The sequence below is a fragment of the Haliotis rufescens genome, unplaced genomic scaffold, assembly GCF_023055435.1.
Source record: "Haliotis rufescens isolate VD_foot unplaced genomic scaffold, xgHalRufe1.0.p SCAF_99, whole genome shotgun sequence".
Lineage (NCBI taxonomy): Eukaryota > Metazoa > Mollusca > Gastropoda > Lepetellida > Haliotidae > Haliotis > Haliotis rufescens.
Window position 1 is genome coordinate 610,140 of NW_025964393.1, and position 25,960 is coordinate 636,099.

General features: G+C 41.4%; 1 protein-coding gene across 1 annotated transcript; it reads left to right on the plus strand.

Moving 5' to 3' along the window:
• Nucleotides 1-977: 977 nt before the first annotated feature.
• LOC124120284 lies at nt 978-24,256 on the plus strand. The gene is made up of 23 exons (XM_048391793.1): nt 978-1,091; nt 1,241-1,317; nt 1,939-2,054; nt 3,553-3,642; nt 4,643-4,783; nt 5,683-5,795; nt 6,565-6,665; nt 7,426-7,514; nt 9,362-9,477; nt 9,687-9,811; nt 10,369-10,461; nt 11,707-11,879; nt 12,430-12,525; nt 14,081-14,209; nt 14,417-14,560; nt 15,014-15,092; nt 19,092-19,204; nt 20,010-20,166; nt 20,631-20,768; nt 20,963-21,148; nt 21,441-21,656; nt 22,696-22,809; nt 24,101-24,256. The coding sequence occupies exons 1-23, from the start codon at nt 988-990 to the stop codon at nt 24,220-24,222; spliced, it is 2,832 nt and encodes a 943-aa protein (XP_048247750.1). The 5' UTR covers nt 978-987; the 3' UTR covers nt 24,223-24,256.
• Nucleotides 24,257-25,960: the final 1,704 nt, after the last annotated feature.

Consider the following 25,960-nt stretch of genomic DNA (forward strand, 5'->3'; position numbering starts at 1 on the left):
AAGTGAAAGTGATTTAAGTATTTTTTGTATTGAACTAGACAAGGGTTGCAAAACTCTGCGTAATGTAAGTGTTGCAGTCTCACCAGTTTGAGCTTAGTTCTAAGATAAGTATTGTCATATAGTTATTTATCATCCAAAACTGGCTCCCACAGGAGATATCGCTTGGGTGAGATCAAGCGATATCTATACTGTAGATATCGCTGCATTGAAATCGCATCACAAGGCTTTGCAGACCATTGTGACGTCATTGGTTACCATGACGTCACAATCAAATGACATCACTAATGGCACTGCTACTGAAGCTGTTAGCAGTAGTTTTTACACTTAAGACACTGCTTATTACTTTCTACAAACTGAAAAAGTTGGAAGAATGATGTTGGATGATAAATAAAATCTCACCCTCGTGTCTTTTGATATCAAATATATCAACACTCGTTGATAAAAGTGGAAAAAAATCCTCGGCAAGCCTCGGAGTTTTCCCACCTTTGTCAACTCGTGTTGATATATTTGATATCAAAAGACACTCGGGGGAGATTCTCTATATGTTACTTGTTTTTGAACACTCAGGCTGTAATACAAGCACACTTGTAGATATTAATCATGCCAGCATCTATGTTGTAGAACCGTTTAAATCATTGTATGGCTTGTTGTGTTCAAGCAAAGGTTCATCTCTGGTTGCTATTTGCAACAAATATAAAGGACATTTTGATTATAATAAAGTCGTTTGAGTATCATATGTAGGACGATCAAAATTACCTTTTTTGTTGCAATACCCACAGTCCCTTGTTATGGATTGCATTTCACTCACACTAAAAATGAAGAAAAAAAGGAAGGTTAGACTCATAATAGAGACGTTTATTGGAATGTTTACGGTGTCCATACCGTTGGCGTTCTGACCCAGTAGTGCTGTAGTTAAAACAGGTGTCATTTCCCACCTTGACTCTCGCCCTATAACACAGTTAGTTGAGTACCTGACTTGGGGACGAAATGTTGCTGTATTTTTTGCTGGTGCCATGTGCTGTGTTCACTCTTGGCTGTGCTAAAACTGTGCATATCTATGTCAGCCCAACTGGGTCGGATTCAAACTCAGGGTTTGTACTGAAGTGCCTTTGTAGTGGATGTATACATTTAAAATGTAGAGATACATTAGTCTGTGATTATATTTCTCTGATTAAGTGCATGTGAACATTTTCAAATATATACACTACAGGCTGAAATAACCTGAATGCATCTACTTTAGGCTTGAGGTGGGAAACCCTTTAAAGACCCTTGAGAAGGCAAAGTCTAAACTAGACGAAACTGGAATAAGTGGAAACAGTGAGTTATAACTTTCCTCGATGAGTGAGTGAGTATGGTTTACGCCGCTATTAGCAAGATGCCGGCAAATATTAAAATATCACGGAGGGGGACACCAGAAATATGAGGAATCGAACCCGGGCCCACTAGGCTACCCCGCAGCCACTCTACTCGATCAAAACGTCTAACTAGTTTGCATACAGTGTACTCAACTAGGTGGTAGAAATATATATATAAATACACCTTCTGATTATAAGTTTGATATGTATCCACTATTGATAAAACGCAATGGTCATTAGGGGGCATCGATGGTTCAATCACTAATGGCGCTGCGAATCGATGTACAGAGTTGCATATTTTAGGTGTGACAGAAACACATGATTCGAAAGACAGATTCGCTCTGATTATGTTTCTAGATTTGTAATCATGATACCCTCCCGTGCTCGTCGGTTTAATCAAAGCCGTAATCACTCGACGACCGTATCACTGTGGGCCTTCGTTATCAGTTTAACTAAAGCGTTGTCCGAAGCGGCGTTAATCCAACTCTCTCTCACACAGACAAACACACGCACGTTGTATTTACTTTATTTGGAAGTCTACAACTCTTAGAACATGTCATCATTATTATTTTTTTTATTTCAGCCATCTATGTTGAACTAATGAAGGGTTACTATGACCTGCCCTCCACCCTCCACTTTACATCCAAATACACGGCCCCGGTCACCTTCAGGGCCTACAATGACCAGGAGGTGCACGTGGTGAGTCTGGAATAGAGGTGTATACATACATATACTCTAATATCATTATATAATATTCCAAAATATTCCATATTATAGCTAAAATGGATAGAATTATCATAAAAACGCCCGCATGTTATCAGAAATGAGGGGGCCACTGTAACTTGATAATGCCCTCATATTACTTGACGACGGGCCATTATCACGCCCGTTGTTAGGTGACGTCATAGGATAGGGATAGGTGACGTAACGTTCAATAGTGACGTCATCTGGTTTGTTCTATGACGTTTCCATATTTGTAAAAGTGGGTCAGTGACATTCGTGTTGATTGCAGTAAATGTTTAAAAATCGACATTGTTGTTTCTTTTTATTTGATAACAAATTCCATCCATTTTAGCTATAATAACGGTAACGCTATTTTTCAGGGCATTATCATTTGCAGAAGCCCTCGGTCCTATCATTTGCAGAAGCCCTCGGTCCCTGGAAGACCTCGGGCTTCTGCAATGATAATGCCCTGAAAAATAGCGTTACCCTTATATTAAATACACCCAATGCATTCCAGATACGAACGAATGCTTCCAGGAGAAATCACTCTTATCTGTTAATTCTGGAAGTCGAATCCCAGTGGTGAGTTATTTCTACTTCCGGTTTCAGATTTCTGTGATTTCTCCGACTTTAACCATGTTATGGTTGATATATAACTGTTCCATAATTTTGCATAATGACTTTGCGTCAGTTTTACTTGTTCAAAATGCACGTTAATACTTGCTACTGAATTCCTGGCTCAGAATCTACTCTGATAAATAGTGACGTCATTATGGTTTGAACTGTGTAAATTAAATATCCATGTCCATCCTCATGGGGACTCCTGGTTAGAAAAGGTTTTCCTTAATACATGCTTGTTATATGAGGCGACTTAAGGCATCGGGTGGTCGGACCCGGTGGCTTGGGTGATTGTGTATCATTGTAGTCGGATTGTGTATCATTGTATCATTGTATCATTGGTGGCGTAGGAATTTGCTCATAATATCATTCACTGGATTGTCTTTTACAGATTCGATCACTTACAGGCTGGAATGACACGTCGTGATATAACTGGAATACTGTTATTATTGCGAACATGGTTATGTTGACATCAGTTATGTTTGTTGTTTAACGCTGCACTGAGCAATATTCCAGCTATATGGCGGCGGTCTGTATATAATCGAGTCTGGACCACACAATCCAGCGATTGAGATCATGAGCATCGATCTACGCAATTGGGATACGGTGACATGCATCAACCAAGTCAGCGAGCCTGACCATCCAATCCCCCTAATCGCCTCTTTAGATAAATATGGGTTGCTGAAAACCTATTCTTACCAATTATGAAAATTAATGACATGGTTGTTATGCTAGGAGACTGGCTACACAGCAATAAAATCAGCGTTCTTGACGCGAATGAAACTATGAATGAAATATTGAGTCAGTTTCCTTTTGTTTGAGTTCCATCTAATTTGAATCTGACCTTAACTTTCAGACGGGCGGCCAGCGGATCCCAGCATCCATGTTCCACAAGGTCACGGACAACTCTGTTCTTCAGATATTGCCACACCATGCCCGCGGCAAGGTACGGCTGAAAGCTTACCACTACACACAACTGTGTTTGTCGTATACTTTTCTATAATACATATATTGTTTGGTGAATACGAAACGAAAAATATTCTGCAGAGGGAGAGCCAATCATATACGAGATAAACCTAATAATAGTAACTACTGTCTGAAAAGGAATGTTTCAACTGTCTCTTTAAGATGATAAGTTTGAGGATTGTTTTATATCCAGGGGTAGATCATTCCACAATGAGGCTACTGCATATATGAAGGATCTATTTTCTATAAGTCGTTACAGCTTGTGTTGTTCAGATTATCATTTTGTCTTTTGGTGGTAGCGAACGCGTTGGTTGGTAAGGAAGTAAGAACCTACTGTTTTGAAATTTGAGGAAGTCTCACTGCATATTAGATACCTTTATTTAGGCTACGAATGTCTGGACTTCTTATTGTGTTTTTTAATGATTTATGTATTCATCATATATCATAGACGCAATGACCATGTGCAGATAATGGACATATAATTGATTTTAAAAGACACATTGTTCCCTGTTGGTCCGCAACTGTTCAATAACTGTCAAACTTTACAACTGTAGATGTGTCCAATGGAAGCATTTGCTCTCGGCTGTTAGCTCAGTCGGGCGATGGAAGACAAAACTCATGGTGAAGTTTTAGACGACAGTAGTCAGGTTTTTTAAATGGGTGAATAACGGTCCAGGTTGATAATCACCTGACAGAACAAAACCGGGACCGATTGGCCAATGTTCCCGGTGCGGAGACCCGCTCTGTCACTAACATACAAGCAGGAAGTCAGACGACGCCACGACAAGCCGTACAATCCGTCCGCTCCTGTCGATGATCTGGGTCGGTCTCCTTGATTGGACTTGTAAGCCAGGTTTTGTAGGTAGAGGAATTCCACCACGTGGTGCAAGGTCAGTGATCCACTTGCATTTACATACGTAAGATCAGGCGACGTGAGGGGGTGTTAATTGACATTAATAGATAAATCATTCTTTTTCTAGGTTGTTCAAGTTCACCTCCCGAGTGCTGGAATATCTGACTATGGCAACATCACGCGCTTTGGTTTCTACACGACCAAGACTTCATGGCTGGAGTTGTTTGTCAACGGAAACCCGTTACACCTGGCCAGGTACCCGAATGAGGTAGGGTTTCGTTTTCTTCTTTCATCTGAACGACTTGGTGGATTGGTATGTCTGTGGACATCCTTCGGTCCAGCGTGTACGTTTATAAAACCTCATGCTGTCTTTTCAATAATTAACATGAACAGCTGAACTAATGCCAACATACTATCAACTGTATCCGCTGCACATGTGTCCATTACATGCGATCCAAAGAAACAGGTAGCTATATAATGATGGAAGCGTTACTCTATGATGAGATGAAATTTTATAAATGACATTTTGTGTCATAGCTATATATTGCGAAGATAGCAACTAATAAATTTGGTCGTGATAGGCGACTTACTGGATCGGGTGGTCAGGCTCGCTGACTTGGTTGATGCATGTCATTGTATCCCAATTGCGTAGATTGCTCATGATGACAATCAATGGATTGTCTGGTCCAGACTCGATTATTTACAGACCGTCGTCGTACAGCTGGAATATTACTGAGTAATAACAAAGAAACAAATGATTCATCTGACTATTCCGTTTTATTGAGCAGAATCAATTATAATACACTTCCGAAATACCAAGCACTGAGACTCGAATAATCGGAGATTATGGCTGCCTAATACTGGGAGTTGTAACAGAGGCTATAACATATCTTTACAATGAATATGTACACCCAAGCAGTGATGCACCCATATTCAAACAGGGCCGGAAGTAGCCCCGTGGGTGAAGCGTTGGCTCGTCACGCCGAATACCCGGGTTCGACTCCCCACATAGATGCGATGTGTGAATTACAATGTTGTTCCCCGTCCTCGTGAACTCGCTCTAAATTGAGCGTTGTCCAAAGCGGAGTTAATCCAACTCACTTACTCACTCACTCGATCCCTCTCTACATTGTTGTAGTCTTGTAGCTAAACGAGTTGCTATTTCAGGGATACATCGATATAACGTCTGTGAAGGCAAAGCACGGCACCACCTTCACACACGGCTCCACTGAAGATGCGCGATGGACACACGAGAAGGAGCCTTGGGCCATTGGATACTGGTCAGTGTGTCAGGACAAGTGGGGCGATGGAAGCCAGGTTGTAGATGTGATGACGTGTCGTGTAAAAACTAAATGTATACACAGTTGTAAATATGAAAGGTCAACGCAAGGGAATAACCCATCTCTACATTTTGCCCAAACAGATTTCATTGGGCGTCAAACCAAAATAGCGGCGAAAATTATATGAACTGATCTGAAAATCAGAGATGACGTTGGTGTCCGAATTTGCGTAAAGGGTAAGCATGTCCTGCTTAGACGTCTTTGCGTTTGCCTTCTACTGCAAAATAACTACATTATGTTTTAAAGAGTCACGACTCATAGAGTCATAAAGATAAAAAAAAAAAAAATAGTATAAGTTATACAGTGTGGACAAAGCGCAGTCGGTTAGCTGTCGGGCTAACAGTCCAAAGGTCACGAGTTCGCGTCCGACCGAAAAACTGTTTGCTTGTCTTTGAGACATGTGACCTAAGGCAGAGATCGTCCTCAGATCGTTGTGGGAATGTATTCTAAAGGCGCTCCCATCACCAGTAGGTTAGGCATGCGAAATAGGTAATTTGTTTTATGTACAGTGTCGTTTGGATCAATATATCAGCATGTCACTCAAACATGGAAGCAAGCCAAAAGCGTCCCTTTGGGTAAACATGTTCATCAACAAACCGTAGCCTTTGCAGCGTGTTCCAATTGTCCTAATACGGCACTCAACACACGTGTACATGTTTGCATCCAGATACTGATGGTTGGTGGGTCTGATGTCGCTGTTTGTTTTCAGGTATTTTAGCTGGGCTGATGATGCAGTCAAAATAGCTAATATTGACGCACAGAAACATCAGATCACCTTGGCAACAAAGAACCGATATGGGCTGCGAGTTGGTGGGTGCTGACAATTACGCATCGTGCAATAAGCATGCACTGCAAATGTCCATGTGACCTTATCGATAAATATTAATATAATTATGTTCGAATTAAAAATCTCTGATACATTAATTACACGGTCATGTCAAATTCTGGAAAGAAAAATGTATATTCATGTAAAGCGACCACATGTATCCTGTCGCACATACATTCCAGAAAGCTATGAACGTGGGCTGGTTAAGAATCCAATATGAGTCCTAATTCTTCGGGGGGGGGGGGGGGGGGGGGGGCACGGGTGGCTCAGTCGTCTAAGGCGCCGCGATTCGCTGTGCAGAGTTGCGTCCCTTGGGCACGCCAGAAACCTATGATTGTGGGTTCGAATCCCGGCTGCCCCGATTATGTTTCTAGGTTTGTCAGCACCATACCCGTGCTCGTGGGTTTCACCGAAGTGGTAAACGTCTGAGACCTGCATCACTTCGGGCTTTCCTCCCACATTAAGCTGACACGCCGTGATATGACTGTAATACTGTTAAAAGCGGCTTTAAACCCAACTCGCTCACTCACCTAATTCTTGGATGGTCAACACCACACGTTGTATGTTTATGCAAAGAGATAAACGCCTAAGACCAGTATCATTGCTGGCGTTCTTCCCACATCAAGCTGACACGTCACAATATGTCTGAAATACTGCCCAATGCACCGTTACACCCAACTCAGTCACCGATGTAAAGCAAGCTGCGATGATTCACAAAAGAATGTGTATCTATACCAATTCCAGGGCACTACAACGATGCCACGCTTGCTGGTTTCTCCCATCAGGGCGGCTACTTCCGGGTGTTCAATATGCTGTCAGAGCTGGATCAGCCGGTGAGAATGCCATTAACGTTTTCCGCTGACACGCAATATTATTTATTTCCATCTGATGGCATATACATCAGGCAGACAAATAATGTATATATTAGGGGGTGACTACCGATGTCTTTTCAACTACTGTAAAAGCATTGGTGATAATATTGCAATAATGGTTCAACTATTTCGATAGCATTGCGTAGGCTTGATAAGAACCTGTACCAACAACCTAATTTAATTGCATTATTCGACATGACGGCAAAGTCTAACACCTCTCAACGTCAGCAGATCTGTACGTAATGGAGAAATCTTATCATATAACGGAATCGAGATATTTCTCTGACTTAAACAATGTTATGGTTGAAACGTGTATGTTTTTTTTTTAAAGAATTTCGCATAATGACCTACACTTGCATCAGTTTTATTTAAGAAATAAACGACGAGTGGAAGTATGCAGTCCCGAGTGGTTTCCTCTCCCTGCAGTGTTTTAATGTACGATAAACAACGACCACCAGGCGTTTATTTCTTACATGAGAGGTAGAACCTCTTTGATGATGTTAATAAAAAGTTCACGCTTTTAACATATTTACCCGTATTTAAATAATGATGACGCCCTGAATAGAATCCGACCGCGATAATGTCGGGCAAGTCCAATTTAAGAACAGGGGATTAAATCTAGTCTTTACCGCATATTCGCACAAGTTTCACGTCAATTATCTGTTCCTTTTCTCCCAATAACGATTTTCATATCTCTACCATTTTTTATGTGCGATCGTTCGGCCATTGCGTTCATCTGCGCTGTCCAGCTACATCTATGGGGAACAACTTACAAGACACGCACCCTGTCAAATATAACGTCGTCCAATTTACGACGTCATCAAGTTGTGAGCGCATGTTCAAATCTCCAGAAATGACGTCATGATAGAACAATGTTTTATTGTAAAATACACCACGCTTCGTTCTTCATTTTTCTTTGCGATTTATCGCGTTGCTATCTTATATGTGTTTATAATGCACGTTCAGAATAGCCAGTGAATTTCTGGCTCTGAGTTAACTGCAAGAACAATAGCGTGACGCCATTGAAATGGTTTAACTCTGATTATTGTCTGATATAAAGATGTAACATTAATTACTCTTTAAATAAGAAGTATTTTGGAGCAAAACAGATCGATACCTGACAAACATTGTTTTTTGTTGTTTTTTGTTTTATCGATACCATTAATTAGTTTTACTTTCCATTTTCGAGAAAGCTGTGTCAAGTCTCTTTCACAAGAGGACGTAATCCCATGACCAAAGCATTCGGATCATGGATAATTGCGTAGAATAGCTCGAGCAATCATAACATCCAATATATATTAAATATATATTTTTTGTTGTTTAACACTGAGCACAGCAATTTTCGAGCCATATGATGACAGTCTAATCTAGTCTGGAACAGACAATCCAGTGATTGACATCATCGATCTTCGCAATTGAGTTATACTTTGATTTGCATCAACCAAGTCAGCGAGCCTGACCACCAGATCCCGTTAGTTGCCTCTTACGACAAACATGGCTGAAGAGCAACTATAAACCGGAACTTCACGGGTGTATTTGCTATGTGCTGTCGCATCAAACTAATGTATAACTACGTTGCATCCGTAGCTCGAGAAACCATGACACCCCACATTTTAGACATGTGATATAACATCACACTAATGCATTTGTTATATCCTTGTAATGGAGAGAAAACTGAAACGAATTAACGGATTAGTCGATTCTTCCATATCACTATAGTTAATCTATCATTGCATAACAAAAGAAATACTTATGTATCGGGTGGTCCTAATCTTCTTTTGAGTAGTATACTTTTAAACTTTTTTTAGGGTGAATACTACATTGATAGATCAGCTGCTATTCTGTACGTTTGGCCGAATACTCCAAGCGGTGCTCTGTCAAACTCGGATGTCATATATGCCTCAATGGTGACAGATTGCATCACGTAAGTAGTGTTCGGTATCTAAAATGTGCAATGTTAAGGTCTATCTGATCCATGTTTCCTGTCTCGTACATCTACATCTTTCAGCACACACCTTGTGTCATGTGAAACTAATTCATCGTACTTTTCTGTTTTTATGTGCATTAACTTCCGACACATCTTTCAGGAATTTGTATGTGTTGTATTGCAAACCACCAATCATGTTATTACAGAACAGATAATGAAGTCAGCAATCTTCACTTTGAAGGTTTCTCGCTGGAAGCCTGTCGGCGGTACGGGTTTGACCTGGACAACGGACACAGCATTGGTTTCAAGAATATGGAGATTAAAAACACTGGTATTCGTTTACATTTACCATGTTTACAAATCATCAATCGATACAAGAATTAAATCTAAGCAGCATCACATATGCAGTCACATATGTACAATGTATTTGTTTGTTTGTGTGTTTGTTGTTTAACGCTCAGACAGTCCAGTGCTTGACATCATGAGCATCGATTAACGCAACTGAGATACGCCGGTCGTCAACCAAATCAGCAAGCCTGACTACCCGATCACCATGACAACCAGAAGGTTTGGCGTCTGACCTCAGATGAGAAGGTTAAACATATATTGACTTTGATAATAATTCAAACTTTTAATTGTAAGTAAAAACTAATACCAAAAAAACATGACATATCTTTAGTAGGACATGTGGGGGCCGTCGGGTAGCCTAATGGTTAAAGCGTTCGCTCGTCACGCCGAAGACCCGGGTTCGATTCCCGACATGGGTACAATGTGTGAAGCCCCTTTCTGGTGTCCCCCGCCGTGATATTGCTGGAATATTGCTAAAAGCGGCGTAAAACCATACTCACTCACTCACTCACTCACTCACTAGTAGGACGTGTGTTTCAGGTGGTTATGGAATCCATTGCTCTGGTGACTGTCGGTCTGTGACGGTCTCTATGTCTGAGATACATCACACCTGTGGAGGAATCGCAATCACAGGTAAGGCAGGTGGCAGCCGGACTGTGGAAAGCAATGGTGAAACAAACTGAAGGCGATATTATATGTTTAGAGTCCGTAGGTTAATATCCATGGACTCTGAAATACCATTTGGGTGCTGCGAGAAAAAATCTTGAAGCCAGGAGAAAACATCAATATATTTTCTTAACAACATACATTCAAAGATAAGACGACTCAGGATTCCGATGAGATACAGCTTCAAAACGATCCTAGCTGAGATTAATCCAAACTAATTATGTTAAAAAAAAGATGTCTTAAGTTTACGATAGGCTACAGTTTTAAAAGGATCTTAGTTAAGATTGATCTTTATAACTAAGATTAGTTTAGAAACTTTCTTAGTTAAGATTAATCTCAACAAACGTTGATGTGTTAAGTTACGATAATATTTTCTCTTAAATGTCTTTTTTTATCTACATAATCTTCATGATACATTATTATTGTGGTTTAAAGGGGAAGTGTACACGCAAAAGTTACTTTCTTTCTTTTTCTAAACAAAACGCAATTTTAGAATTAATTAGAATCTGTGTTTGAAAATATACACTAGTTTTTTCACGGTGAAAGTAGGAAGCGCACAATAGTGTGAAAATGATATGCCGTTATGTGGCCTTCGTTTTTCGAGCTAAACAGGCCTGAGTTATCCCCCTTAGATTATGACGTAATTGGTGCCAATTCAACTGGGTCCCTGTCTATTCTCAACGCAAAAGATATCAAGTACCAGTTTGCGGTAAAACAACATGGCCTACGACACACTCCGGCGCAGTGGTGACTCAGCATAACACTATGCTAGCTGGCATCTGAGACGCAAGAATCACACACCTGTACCTACACCACGTGAAGCGGCTCTAACAAAGCATGATGACGTCATAATGTTTATCAATGTGTACCAATGACGTCATATTGCAAGGGGCATAAGCCATGGTGTTTTTGTTATGGAAATAGAACACTTGGTAAATGTGAAAAATATAAATAGCTTTAATGCGAAAAATATGTTAATTAATTGTGATATTTTTTTATTTTTGTCTATGACACTTCTAGGGTAACACTTTTAATGTGGAAAAAGTACAAAAAAATAGGTTCATTTCCGTGTGAACTTGCCGTTTAACGAACCCTAAGATATGCAAGTACATATGGCATTTCGGCATAGGGCATAATCATGTGATTAATACTCTTACAACAGTGAGGTATTAATTGTGTAGTTCTTGTGGCTGTTTCTGTTTTAACAAACAGGTGGTGACCGGAAAACACTGGCACCTTCTGGTAACCTGATAGAAGACAACCACATCTGGCAGTATGCACGTGTAGGGGCCGTGGGTTACAACGCCATCAGTCCTGGAGGGGTGGGGATATCCATGCGCTACAACCACATCCACGACGGCCAGTACACGGGCATCAGATGGGCGGTAAGGCAAATACTGGTTTAGAGATAACATCAGGGCAATGCGTGTTTCATTTCTGTTACGAGAAATATCAAAAGAGATATACATCACAATATTTGTGGGTATTTGTCAAATATGAAGTATTGCCAATTCATTTGTTGGAGTATAAATGACGTTGCAAATAGAATAATTATCACCTTGGCATATTAAGCACAAACGTGAAGATCCGTGTAAGAATGTGTCTTCAGCAACCCATGCTTGTCGTAAATGGTTGTTGCGTGTCATCGTATACCAATTGTGTAGATCGATGCTCATGATGTCAATCACTGGATTGTCTGGTCCAGACATGTTTACTTAGAGACCAATGTCATACAGCTGAAATATTGCTGCGTGTATCATTAAACAACGACCGGACAAAACAAATCTCAAACGACTTATATTCATTGAGCTACGACCAAGACAGGGTTTCTATGTGTGCAGGGTATATAATGCCCAGGATTACTCAACGGGTCATTATGATCCATTAAATCATTCATCTGTCAATTGATGAGAAAGCTATTTCTGCTGTCTCCAGGGCAACGACCACGTGATGGAACACAACCACTTGCATCACCTGTGTGCCAACTCCAGTGACTGTGGAGCTCTACACGCCGGGCGAGACTGGACCATGGTATTCGTAATAACCTTATTACACATTAGTTATTGAAAAGGACAAACAATAAAAATATGTACAGAAAATAGAAGAATGCATGTGTGACTGTGTGATATTATGCAAAGTCTAATTGGGCACTCAGAATGGTTGGCATTCAATGGTTGACACGGTAACATGTTGAACTTGGCTCTCAGAATGACTGGTACTTAAGGTTGACAAGGTAACATGTTGGACTAGGCTCTCAAAACGGCTGGTACTTAAGGTTGTCAAGGTAACATGTTGGACGAGGCTCTCAGAATGACTGTACTCAAGGTTGACAAAGTAACATGTTGGACGAGGAACTCAGAATGACTGGTACTCGAGGTTGACAAGGTAACATGTTGGACTAGGCACTCAGAATGACTGGTACTTAAGGTTGACAAGGTAACATGTTGGACGAGGCTCTCAGACTGACTGTACTCACGGTTGACAAGGTAACATGTTGGACTCGGCTCTCAGAACGGCTGGTACTTAAGGTTGACAAGGTAACATGTTGAACTAGGCTCTCAGAATGACTGTACTCAAGGTTGACAAGGTAACATGTTGGACGAGGCACTCAGAATGACTGGTACTCGAGGTTGACAAGGTAACTTGTTGGACGAGGCTCTCAGAATGACTGTACTCAAGGTTGACAAGGTAACATGTTGGACTCGGCTCTAAGAACGGCTGGTACTTAAGGTTGACAAGGTAACATGTTGAACTAGGCTCTCAGAATGACTGTACTCAAGGTTGACATGGTAACATGTTGGACGAGGCTCTCAGACTGACTGTACTCAAGGTTGACAAGGTAACATGTTGGACTAGGCTCTCAGAACGGCTGGTACTTAAGGTTGACAAGGTAACATGTTGAACTAGGCTCTCAGAATGACTGTACTTAAGGTTGACATGGTAACATGTTGGACGAGGCTCTCAGAATGACTGTACTCAAGGTTGACAAGGTAACATGTTGGACTAGGCTCTCAAAACGGCTGGTACTTAAGGTTGACAAGGTAACATGTTGGATTAGGCTCTCAGAACGGCTGGTACTCGAGGTTGACATGGTAACATGTTGGACTAGGCTCTCAGAATGACTGTACTCAAGGTTGACAAGGTAACATGTTGGACTAGGCCCTCGGAACGGCTGGTACTCAAGGCTGATATGGTAACATGTTGAACTAGGCACTCAGAATGACTGTACTCAAGGTTCATATGGTAACATGTTGAACTAGGCTCTCAGAACGGCTGGTACTCGAGGTTGACATAGTAACATGTTGGACTAGGCACTCAGATAGTGAGTATAGGTAGAGTCTATTGTTCGATTTCGACTGTAGCATGAGTAAAATCCAACGCCAGAGTATAACCAGTCTCGATTATATGCTGAAACGGTTCCAGGCAAAGCAAAAGCAAAATAGTAATGAAAATTATGTGAATTGATCACTGGAAAATCAGGGATGACACGAAAAAAAGGATGTTCGCGAAAAGGGTAAGCAATTCGCTATACACCACCCATGATTATGCTAAGCATGTTGTTTACATAAACACAAACCATCATCAGAGAGGCAACGTCATCCGCTACAACTACATCCACCACACATTGAGGAATGTCCCCGGTGCCCAGGTCAGAGGCATCATGCTGGACGACCAATACTCCAGCGTCACCATCGAGCACAACGTCTTCTATGACGTAAGTTCACTTTGAACTCGTGAAGGTACACTTTCATAAAAAACGGAAGATATTTCTATACAAACATGTTGTTTTGTTCTTGGTTATTAAAATTTGACGAATTTCACAAATAAAAAGAAAAATAACATTTCATTTTTTCTGAAGCATCAGTACACAAATTGTTGATAACTGTCCATATATGATTTCAATTTGTAAACACATGCTCAGAACGAGGTCCATGCCAACATCGGCGGTGGCCGTGACAACATTATCCGCTACAACGTGTTCTACAACGCCACAGGGGACGGTGTACAGGTGGACGGTAGGGGCTTGTATCATGCTAACGGAGGCGAAATAATGCAGCACCTGAAGGTAAACACTACTAACAGTAAATAACCTACGGCTCACAAAATATACAACTCCACTTTTGATAAGGATATGTTCATCTAACCATAATACCCAAAACTGATAATGTTATCAAGTGTATAATTAAATAGAATGACATCATCTGATTATTCCTATCAAAAGTTTAATAGTATACATTCTCATCATTACAATTCCCACCATATCAAAATACACACCAGACGTAACTTTATTCAATAATTGCCTGTTCATTTATCATAGAGCAATTTGTGCAATAATTCACTCTTTCACCATTCTATGTTTTGAAGAAGAGCTGGTGGATTTCTTAATTTAGAAATTGTTTGGTTGCAATAAGAATAATTTTAGTTCGTTTTTACATTTTTCTGTTTATCGGTAAATAATTACATTTATATTAATATGTAGCCTAGATTATTTACTATTCACATTGACACGCCATTATAGGCCATGCCGTACACCAACCCACTATGGACGAGTAGATATCCAAAACTGGCGAATATGACAAACCCAGGCCAACCAGCAGGTAAGTCGGATTATCATTACCGTATTCGACGTAATAAGTGCCCCGCTCTAATAAGCGCCCACGGCGATAATTGCTAAAATATTGGCTAGTGAACAATCCCAATTAGCACCCCTTCCGATTGATCAATGTACACAAGACTTATTTATTCGCGTATAATATACATTCGTGTGTTATATGCACTCTTAATTATGGGCAATTAAATTCTGGAAAAATATATCTGTCGTATATAAACATTTCAGGCTGTCAGCATAAACCACGAAATATATCTTTCAATTCTGGTTTTTTTCCACCAAATTATATTCTAATAAGAGCCCCCTATTTCTAATTTTGAGAGCGCCCTGGGCGCTTATTACGTCGAATACGGTACTCGTTAAAATTTATAAGCCGACTTGCCGTAACTGGCGACTATGTTAGTCGTAAGAGGCAACTAACGGGATCGGTTGGTGAGGCTTAAATGTGTTTTTAAAAACAGATTTTACTCCATTTCCAAGTTCATTTACAGCCCAGGTAGAAGACATAATAGAAACCTATTAATGGAAGGCTTGTATACACTGTTTGATTATACAATGACAAAATAATTTATGAACGTCTCATGACTATGGACGGAGAGAAGAAGTCAATTGCTTCCATTTCTAACGATAACAGGGGGCACGGGTGGCCCAGTCGTCTAAGGCGCCGCGATTCGCTGTGCAAAGTTGCGTCCCTTGGGCACGCCAGAAACCTATTATTGTGGGTTCGAATCCCGGTTCGCCCCGATTATGTTTCTAGGTTTGTCAGCACCATACTCGTGCTCGTTGGGTTCACCGAACTGGAAAACGTCTAAGACCTGCATCACTTCGGGCTTTCCTCCCACATTTAGCTGAAACGCCGTGATATAACTGGAATACTGTTAAAAGCGGCGTTAAACCCAACTCACTCACTATTATGATAACAATGGATTCTGTTGTTTTTGTTTGTAATATATTTCTTCAATTTGACAAATATCACTCAATCTTTGAATACACTAAAGGACGGTATTTATTTATGAATACTTGATAAATAAATGAATCGTTTTGCTGATAGCAGAATGTGGTTAACTACATGATCATATGTACATAATTCAAACTTGAAAGTGGCCCGTGAAGATCCGGGGTAATCTTGGATGCGATGTTAAACCCCCATTTCACCTCACCTCATGTTTAAATATCGTTTATATGAGGACAGTTTAAGAGCATTAATAAAAGATTCAATGTCAATGATTCTAAGACTACCATCCCCATATAATCGAATCATATATATTTCTTTTAATCTTATCCTTTTTGTCATTCAATTTTTATATACAAATTGTGTGGCTCGCTGACTTGGTTAATGAATGTCATCGTATCCCAATTGTGTAGATCGATGTTCATGATGTCAATTACCGGATTGTCTCGTCAAGACTCGATTATTTATAGACCGCCGTCATACGAGGGCTGGTCAAAAAGTTTTAAGCCTGGCTAACTTCCAACTATGGGTCATAGCAAAGAGCACTAGTCAATGTATATAGTTCATTGCTAGTGGGGGCGGTCGGCAACATTGCAAGTGTATTTGGTCTTTTGAGGCCGTTTGTATATTAGTGACAGCTAGTTGAACGCCATAGGGGTCGAAATGGACACAGAAATGTAAAAGAACGAGTACCGAGCAGTCATCAAGTTTTTGACTTCAAACAAATGTACTCCCCAAGAAATTCATGACCGTATGTCACAAGTGTCTGGTGATACGTTCCCTAGCTATTCCACTGTCAAACGTTGGACAGCTATGTTTAAGGCTGGGAGAACAGACCTTGATAATGACCCTAGGTCTGGGCGTCCCTCAACCTCCGTCAATGAAGATTCAATCAAGGAGATAGAAAAAAATATACTGTCAGATAGATGTAGTACCATTGCTGAACTTGAGGATGACACAGATCTAAGACACTGATCCATTGAAACTATTATTCATGAACATTTACAGACGAATAACATATCGGCTAGTTGGGTGCCAAAGTTTCTAAATTCTGAACTGACATTGTCAGAGACAATTTAGAGCAAAACGAAGAGGGTTTCGTCAATTCAAACAGAGATTAGTAATGGGTGATGAAAGATGGGTTTACCACCATGAGTCAAAACGTCAATCCATGGAATGGCACCATTCCACTACTCCGGCACCAAAGAAATTCAAGTCTTCAAGATCAGTGAAGAAGGTTAGAGCCACTGTGTTCTGGGATGCAACGAGTGTGATCCTTCTTGATTACTTGGAAAGTCAAAATTACCGATGCCTACTATGCTGATTTGCCTCATCGCCTGAGAGATTATATCAAAGAAAAGCGTTGAGGAATGCTGACTGCTTGAGTTCTACTACTTAATGACAATGCCTCTTCCCACACCCCTCGACTTTCAAGGGCTGCTGTGCGACAATGTGGGTCCGAAAAGCTTCCTCACCCTGATAGAACACCTTCGTGCACAGCGCTATGACGACAACGATTACATCAAATATGCCGTGAATGTGTTTTTAAGGGTAGCTTCAGAAAACCTCTGGAATTGAAAAGCGTCACTGTCGATATGAGAAGTGTATTGAAGAGCAGGGAGATTATGTTGAAAAATGAATTAAAAATACTTTCACAATTGTTGGTTTTGTTTATTAGGCTTAGAATTTGTTTACCATCCCTCGTACAGCTTGAACATTGCTGAGTGCGGCGTTAATCAATAAACAAGCAAGCATAATATTTTCTCATGAGGGGAGTACACTGGTTTTTAGTTTTGATGAAGATGGGCCTCATGAGCTTCGAAGGTTTAGATTTTAGCATTTTTGTATTTAAAACAAACACATAAATGTTTGTACTACTCGCTGGTCATATTTGTGGCGATCATTAATCCTAATGTGTGGTGTACAAAGAGGACAGAAAGTTTGAAGGGTGTCTATGGATGAAGTGAACAGTTCTATTTTAGCAAGTGTTTAAGCGAACACCTTGTGTCATGACTCCTTATAATTTGCTTTTTGCACCAATGAAATCTGTTTCTCAAACAATCGATCTTTAATGTGACCCGTGAAAATCCGGGTTAGAATCAGCCTTCAATAACCCATGCTTGTCGTAAGAGGCGACTATGCTTGTCGTAAGAGGCGACTAATAAGGGATCGGGTGGTCAGGCTCGTTCACTTAGTTGATGCATGTCATCAACATGTATCCCAATTGTGTAGATCGATGCTCATGATGTCAATCACCGGACACATCTGAAATATTGCTGAGTGCGGCGTGAGACAAGAAACCAATGTAAATACCAATTAATGTATACGAACGCATGTATGCTCCGCATCAAACGTTCCAACGTGTTCAAAAACCAACGGACCCGTGAAGATCCGAGGGAGAATAGGTCTTCAGCAACCCATGCTTGCCGTAAAAGGCGACTATGCTTGTCGTAAAATGCGACTAACGGGATCGGGTGGTCAGGCTCGCTGACTTTGTTGATGCATGTCACTGATCCCAATTGCGCGGGGATGCTCACGATGTCAATCACTGGATTGTCTGGTCCAGACTCGATTATTTACAGACCGCCGTCATATAGCTGGAATACTGCTGAGTGCGGCGTTAAACAACAAACAAACAAACGTGGTTCTTTGGTACTCCAGCACGACCCAACACTCGTCGCCTGTACAAGAGGATATGCATATTGAAACTGCTAGCTAATCGTACTGTATGTATTTCCAGGCAACCAGGGGGCACGGTTGGCCCAGTCGTCTAAGGCGCCGCGATTCGCTGTGCAGAGTTGCTTCCCTTGGGCACGCCAGAAACCTATGATTGTGGGTTCGAATCCCGGTTCGACGCGATTATGTTTCTAGGTTTGTCAGCACCATACCCGTGCTCGTGGGTTTCACCGAAGTGGTAAACGTCTGAGACCTGCATCACTTCGGGCTTTCCTCCCACATTTGGCTGACACGCCCTGATATAATTGGAATAATGTTAAAAGCGGCGCTAAACCCAACTCACTCACTCACTTATTCCAGGCAACCAAATCTACAGCAACATCTTCTATAGCCTGCCCGGGATCCCCAGTGTATTCTACAGCAGTGGCAGCATGGAGAGACAGGACTACTTCAATGTTTCGAATAATCATAAGGTAGCTACATGTTAATCTGGGGCGGTGGGGTAGCCTAGTGGTGTAAGCGTTCGCTCGTCACGCCGGGTTCGATTTTCCGCATGGGTACAATGTGTGAAGCCCATTTCTGGTGTCTCCCGCCGTGATATTGCTGGAATATTGCTTAAAGCGGCGTAACACCAGACTGACTCACTCACATGTTATTCTAAATAAATATCTAGTCAGTGAAGTAAGTTACAATGGGGCACGGTTGGCAGAGTCGTCTGTGACGCCACAATTCTTGTGCAGAGTTGCGTCCCATGGGCACGCTAGAAACCTTATCTATGGTCGTGGGTTCGAATCCCTGTTGGCCCCGATAAAGTTTCTTGGTTTGTCAACACCATACCGTGATCCTGGCTTCTACCACAGTGGTAAACGTCTGAAACATGCATCACTTCGGCGTGTATCCCACATTAAGCTGACACGCAGTGATATAACTGGAATGCTGTTAAAAGCGGCATTAAACTCTGTTACTCACTGAGCAGAGGTCTTTCTGTGGTTCCGCTCATTCCAGACCCGTCTTTTTTGTCTTTGCCTTGTCAAGGGTCTTCATAGAAAGTCCCACCTCAAGCCTAAAGTAGATGCATCCAGATTATTTCAGCCTGTCGTGTTAAAACAATATTTGGAAAAATAAATTTACAACTTTCTTCGAACACTGTTAAAGTCTCTTTGTCACATTGCTGGACAAATATTTGTGTGTTACAATTATATAACGTTAAACATAAAAATGTATATACAAATAATATGTTTTTTTCCAACTGAAATGCTCATAAAACTCATTTCACAGTCTGTATCACCAACTGACTTCTGGTCACCTGATGATGATGACTTCCGGGTCAGATGTCATGCGCAGGAGTGGGCCAACGCCATAAATTTCCCTCAGCCAATCGACGTGAACCACGTGGGGCCACGTCGTCCAACTGGGCCTGTCTACATGCAGCAACGTCAGTCTAATTAAATTACCACACTTATTATCTCAGGGTTTACACGAAACGAAATGAGCGTGGTTATTTGCTTCTTTGCAAAACTCAATTCACTCCTTCAATCACATAGCGACAACTTATTGACTCTTTGGCATGCAGTCTAATAAAATGTTCCAAATGCACATACAGTATACAGGGGGCGGTCGGGTAGCCTAGTGGTTAAAGCGTTCGCTCGTCACGCCGAAGACCCGGGTTCGATTCCCGACATGGGTACAATGTGTGAAGCCCATTTCTGGTGTCCACCGCCGTGATATTGCTGGAATATTGCTAAAAGCGGCGTAAAAACCTTACTCACTCACTCACTCACATACAGTATACAGACAAGTATGTCTGTCCGCAACTAGTTTACACGTATTAGCAAAAGCACCGATTATTATGAGTGGCGGTGTAACAATGGTATCTGAAATCTAGTCATCTTACTACAGCCAGACAAACTCACAAGTCCCCAGCTCATCCTGCTGCATGTGCAGGCACCATCGCCCCAGCAACGAAGACACCACAGACGCCATACTTCTCAGATGGCTCCGGACCTAACACCATCTACCCCAACATCCAAAAACATGGTACTTCTAAAGACCAAATTAAATAAATGATAAATCGCCATCGAATTGATACCGTGAATCTTTTCAGTGATAATGTCAACATTATCATTCGATAATCAATCAAGAGTTAAAAGGTTGACTTTATTTGAATCACCACTGAGGGACATTGAATTTGTTTATTGAATCTGCGCTTTGTTTTTCTAATGCCGATACAGGTTGCTGGCTCGTCATCACTGGGTGCCCACTTCACCCCATCAGTGGCACACATCGAGACGTGTGGGGGGAGCAGCATGAGCAGGCTGGGGTGAAGGAGGAGAACTGTCTGCAGCGGGCAGCAAAGGAGTGGCGGTACTGTGGCTCCCCCGACAAGGAAACTGTCACTGCAGTCTTCGGACCTACAGGTTTGAGTTCTTATTGAAAATACGCTTCTTACTTCACATGATATGAATAAACAGAAGTAGTGGAAGATAGTTGTAAATAATTTAAGTCACTAAGATAACATTTCTGTTAATCTAGGTGATATGACCGTGGCTGGAGACCATTGGTACTTCGTTATAGTTGTAAAAATGTCTTCAAGACACTTTTCTGTTGATCTTTTATATAGTTGCTATGACCGTGGCTGGGAAACATTGTTACTTCGCTATAGTTGTCAAAAAGTCTTTAAAACACTGTTTCTGTTGATCATATAACTAGGTGCTATGACCATGGCCGGAAAACATTGTTACTTCGCTGACTATGGCTGTCCTACACACGGGACACCCAGCCCAGGGCGGCTGGAGGTAGACGGCTATGGGGAAACCCACGGGGCACTGACCGAGGAGGAAAAGTGTTTGGGCAGAGCCCCTGGACAATTTGAGTACTGTGGGTCCGATCCTGCACACCCGTACACAAGTATCTATGGCCCCACAGGTTAGATCAAACTAGTTTTTACAATGCTTTGATATTATTTACAGATCATCAACCCGCATACGCTTACTCATTAGTCACCTGATTAAGTGTCGACAAGAGCCCTAAAAACTGTCAATAAGTTGTTGTCCATACCGCTTCATGTCGCCATGTTCTCCCAACATCTAGATGCCCATCAAAGAATTATTTAGAAAACTTTGTCAGGTCAATTTAATTGTCTTTTTCGAGAGTTTTATGTCGAGTTTCCATAACAATGTATATGGACCAACAGATTAGACACCTGTTATCAGAGAGGGGCGGTCGGGTATCCTATCGGTTAAAGCGTTCGCTCGTCACGCCGAAGACCCGGGTTCGATTCCCGATGTGTGAAGCCCATTTCTGGTGTCCCCCGCCGTGATATTGCTGGAATATTGCTAAAAGCGGCGTAAAACCATACTCACTCACTCACTGTAATCAGAGATATAGTTCTTATTATGAAATAGCGAACTAAAATGTCATTAAATTTTAACTGTTAAAAACATGTGTTGATCTAGCTCTGCCAGTGTCCTTTTACATGGACTATTATAGTGAGTTTAATGGGGTATGGTATCATATCTATTTCTTAATAATATAAAAGGCATTACAACATTTCTGATTTACGACTGATGGTTTCGTACAAGGTTATTTAAGGTCAGGTAATCAGTATATAAAAATGTTTCTTCATTTCAAAGTACTTAAGAATTATCTTCAATATGTTTTTGAGTTTAAGGCGTACAGACGTAAAAAATACTGTGTAAAATATTATTTATTCTTCTAAATAAATACGTCAACAACAATAACTTTACCGATTGTTATTTAATCAATAAGACAGGACTCACTGCAGACAACAATACGAAACCAGTGACATCGTTAAGCAAATAGTGTAAGACAAACCCCTCCCATTCCATTATCAGCCAATCAGGAGTCCGTTAGCAGGCGTGGCCTATTTTTTTCCATGGCAACGCAAAACAGGTTGCTTTGTTAGCCAATCACTTTCAATTTATTTATATACAACTTCATATAGGAGGTATAAGACATGCTGGAGGCGGGTGTTGGGTCAAGATCTCGTCCTGTCCCTCTGAAAACAAACTGACTGGCTTCTTCTACGACGCCTGGGGAGCCACCAACCTAGATACAGGTGGTATAGCGCATGTGACGCACATCGTGACCAACTCGTGTTATTCCGGAACAAGCCTAATAGCGACCCGTACCCCTATCCCGATTGGATGCGCAAACGAGCATTACTTCAAAGAGGGGGCACGGGTGGCCCAGTCGTCTAAGGCGCCGCGATTCGCTGTGCAGAGTTGCGTCCCTTGGGCACGCAAGAAACCAATGATTGTGTGTTCGAATCCCGGTTCGCCCCGATTATGTTTATAGGTTTGTCAGCACCATACCCGTGCTCGTGGGTTTCACCGAAGTGGTAAATGTCGGAGACCTGCATCACTTCGGGCTTTCCTCCCACATTAAGCTGACACGCCCTGATATAACTGGAATACTGTTAAAAGCGGCGTTAAACCAAACTCACTCACTCACTTAAAAGAATTGTCAACTTGTTGCGTGATGATTCACGTATATCTTCCCTAAAAATATCATGATATCATATATATTCCAGCTGCTATTGAAAGCACACAGGGACTTACAGTAATATACAGTATGATTGAATACATTTAACTGTATCTTTGGTTTCTTTTTAAAGGCAACACATATGTAAAATCAAAAATTATTCCTGAGGAATTCTTTGACCGAAGTACTCGAGTCATACGCGCATTCTGATTGGTTTGTGGTATTTTTGCCCACAGCATTCGTCGATAGGGGGACGAGTCTTCCTGTAGGTTCCGGAAAGGGGCGAGTGGTGACGAATGATGTGTCGCTCTTCTCTCGTGAATAACTAACATTGAATATTTGTTGTTTGCTGTTGTGAAGCACCGCTATTTGCATTCGTCACTATTAGTTGAGGCGAGGTGAAATGGAGTTTAATGTCGCGTCGCACTTACATAGCGACGTGCATGCACGTGTGAGAGAGAGAGAAAGAGAGTGAGAGAGAGAGAGAGAGAGAGAGAGAGAGAGAGAGAGAGAGCGAGAGAGAGAGAGAGAGAGGCTGGTTACGCTACTAATTTGACTAAAGCCGATTTTATCGTGCTAGCACACTTAGGTACCATGCTGCAGTTAACCTGAATATCACACTCAGACACAGTATACTGACTCCGAGCCGACAGTTCTTCTTTTAGCCCCTTAATGCCGAGCGCCAAGCAGGGTAACAACAGGTACCATCTTTTCACGTTTTTTTGTATGACGCGGCCGAGGATCGAAATCCGGATCTTCCGCTCTCCGTACAGACACACCGTACGTCGACCAAGGAGGCGGTCTTGTTATTTGTACCTGGTTTACCCACAAATAGCGTTCAGCATTATCGTGTACATATATTTCAGATCATGAGCGCAACGAATGCCTGGCCCGAGCTGATTACTTCTGGCAACACTGTGGGTCAAATCGAGACCTCCCCGTCACAGCCTACTACAAACCAAGAGCTGTGTCTAAGACTGTCCCCTGAAAATACACCTATCACATAAAACAACAGTGACTCATTTCAGTTTTTTGTTTGTTTCTTTCAGTGACGTCATATTGTCACAATAAACATCCTTAAACATTTAACATTAGTTCATAAGGGTCGAGTTACATTTATAAAATGTTTAGCTGTATGCTCTTGACTGGGCCGACATAGTAATCTAAGGAGCCACAATTAGCTGTGCAGAGCTGCGTCTCTTATGAGTGCCAGACACCTATGATGTGGGTACGAATCCTGGTTCGCCCTGACTATATTTCTGGGTTTGTCAGCATATAACAATCTCGTGGCTTTTATCAAAGTATTCAACTCTAAAACCTACATCACTTCGGGCTTTCCGCCATCATGAGGCTGACACGCCGTGATATAACTGAAATATTGCTCAAAGCGACCTAGCCTAAACAACCAACCCTAACACTGTTTACGGTCAAAGAAGGTATTTGCGACAAGTGGAATAAATAATATGGGGATTCTCAAAAACTCAAAAGATTTGCTTCATTTTTTGCAATCTCAGAAAAGAACCACATTCAATTATGTCATAACCTCTGATTTTTCAGCAACGTACACCACACCATACCACAAACTTAAGGGAAAACGTCATTGCTTGATCCATGGGGTATTTGTCACCAAATGGGTTTCCGTACATATAGTGCGTATATCTGGAGGTCGTCACCCTACATTCGTCTCTTTACTGACTTTACGGATACCATCGGGGACGGGTTGGCCAAAGTGACTCCATAACTTAGGCGTCCCTGGGTGCTGCATTCCTTAGTCATTCAAGAGGCCGTTAGTTCGCCACAAGCAATCAGTTGGTCAGACATTTTCCAATCTCATTCAAATCAGATCTTAGTTCTGCAGCTGGCTACCGCTAAACAAAGATCTGAGGACATCCCATTACGGGTCACGTCAGACCGACCTTGCGCGAACTTTGACCGACCAATGGAATGACCAATCAGAAGGCAGCTTTTTTGTGCTTTACGGCAGTAATTTCAAATTGGCGACTTCGAAAAATTCTCGATTACAAATTTGAAACCTGAACAAAAAAACATTCTGGAATGGCTAATAGATGGTCTAGATTGTAAGGATTCAGTCTTTAAACCCGTAACTATCGTTCGGAATACCCCATGTTAAAGATTTCTAGACTGCATGATTAGAAATCATATTCCGACTGTCAATTTCATCATCTGGTAAGCAACGCTCTGATTGGTCGGATGAAAGGTGATTCTGACGTGACCCCTGATAGGATGTCTTCAGATCTTTGTTTAGCGGTAGCGAGAACTAATGTCTGATTTTAATGAGATTTGACATTTTCAGGCAATAGTCTCTGTTTGGTCATGCAGATGCTACGGTTAATGATTACAACATCAATATTATAGTCAGGAAGAGAATATATGGATTTCAACTTCTTTATTTATGAGGAACACAAGGTTCCGGAGTATATGCTTGCTCCTTTATCAGAGCATTCACCTGAGGAATGAGTCAGTATTCTCCGAAACGTTGTGTTCCTCATAATAAAGAAGCTGACATTCATATATTCTCTTCCTTATGTGTATCACTTCTAAATGCCTTTCAAAGACCAGTCAGCATTTTGTTCGTCGTATCCTTCGTTAGGAAAATTGTCAAAAATGAACGCAAATTTCATCTGAAGCTTACTGAAAAAACAGTGTGTAAAATGCCGAACTCCCTCATTGATACCATCTATGTGAAATGTTGGAACATTCCGTCG

Bases quoted from the DNA above. Each gene is read 5' to 3' on its own strand.
- LOC124120284 (XM_048391793.1), top strand. From the start codon at position 988: ATGTTGCTGTATTTTTTGCTGGTGCCATGTGCTGTGTTCACTCTTGGC. The intron at 9,478-9,686 runs GTAAGTAGTGTT...ATGTTATTACAG, and splicing joins ATGGTGACAGATTGCATCAC to AACAGATAATGAAGTCAGCA. The intron at 12,526-14,080 runs GTATTCGTAATA...AACCATCATCAG, and splicing joins CCGGGCGAGACTGGACCATG to AGAGGCAACGTCATCCGCTA.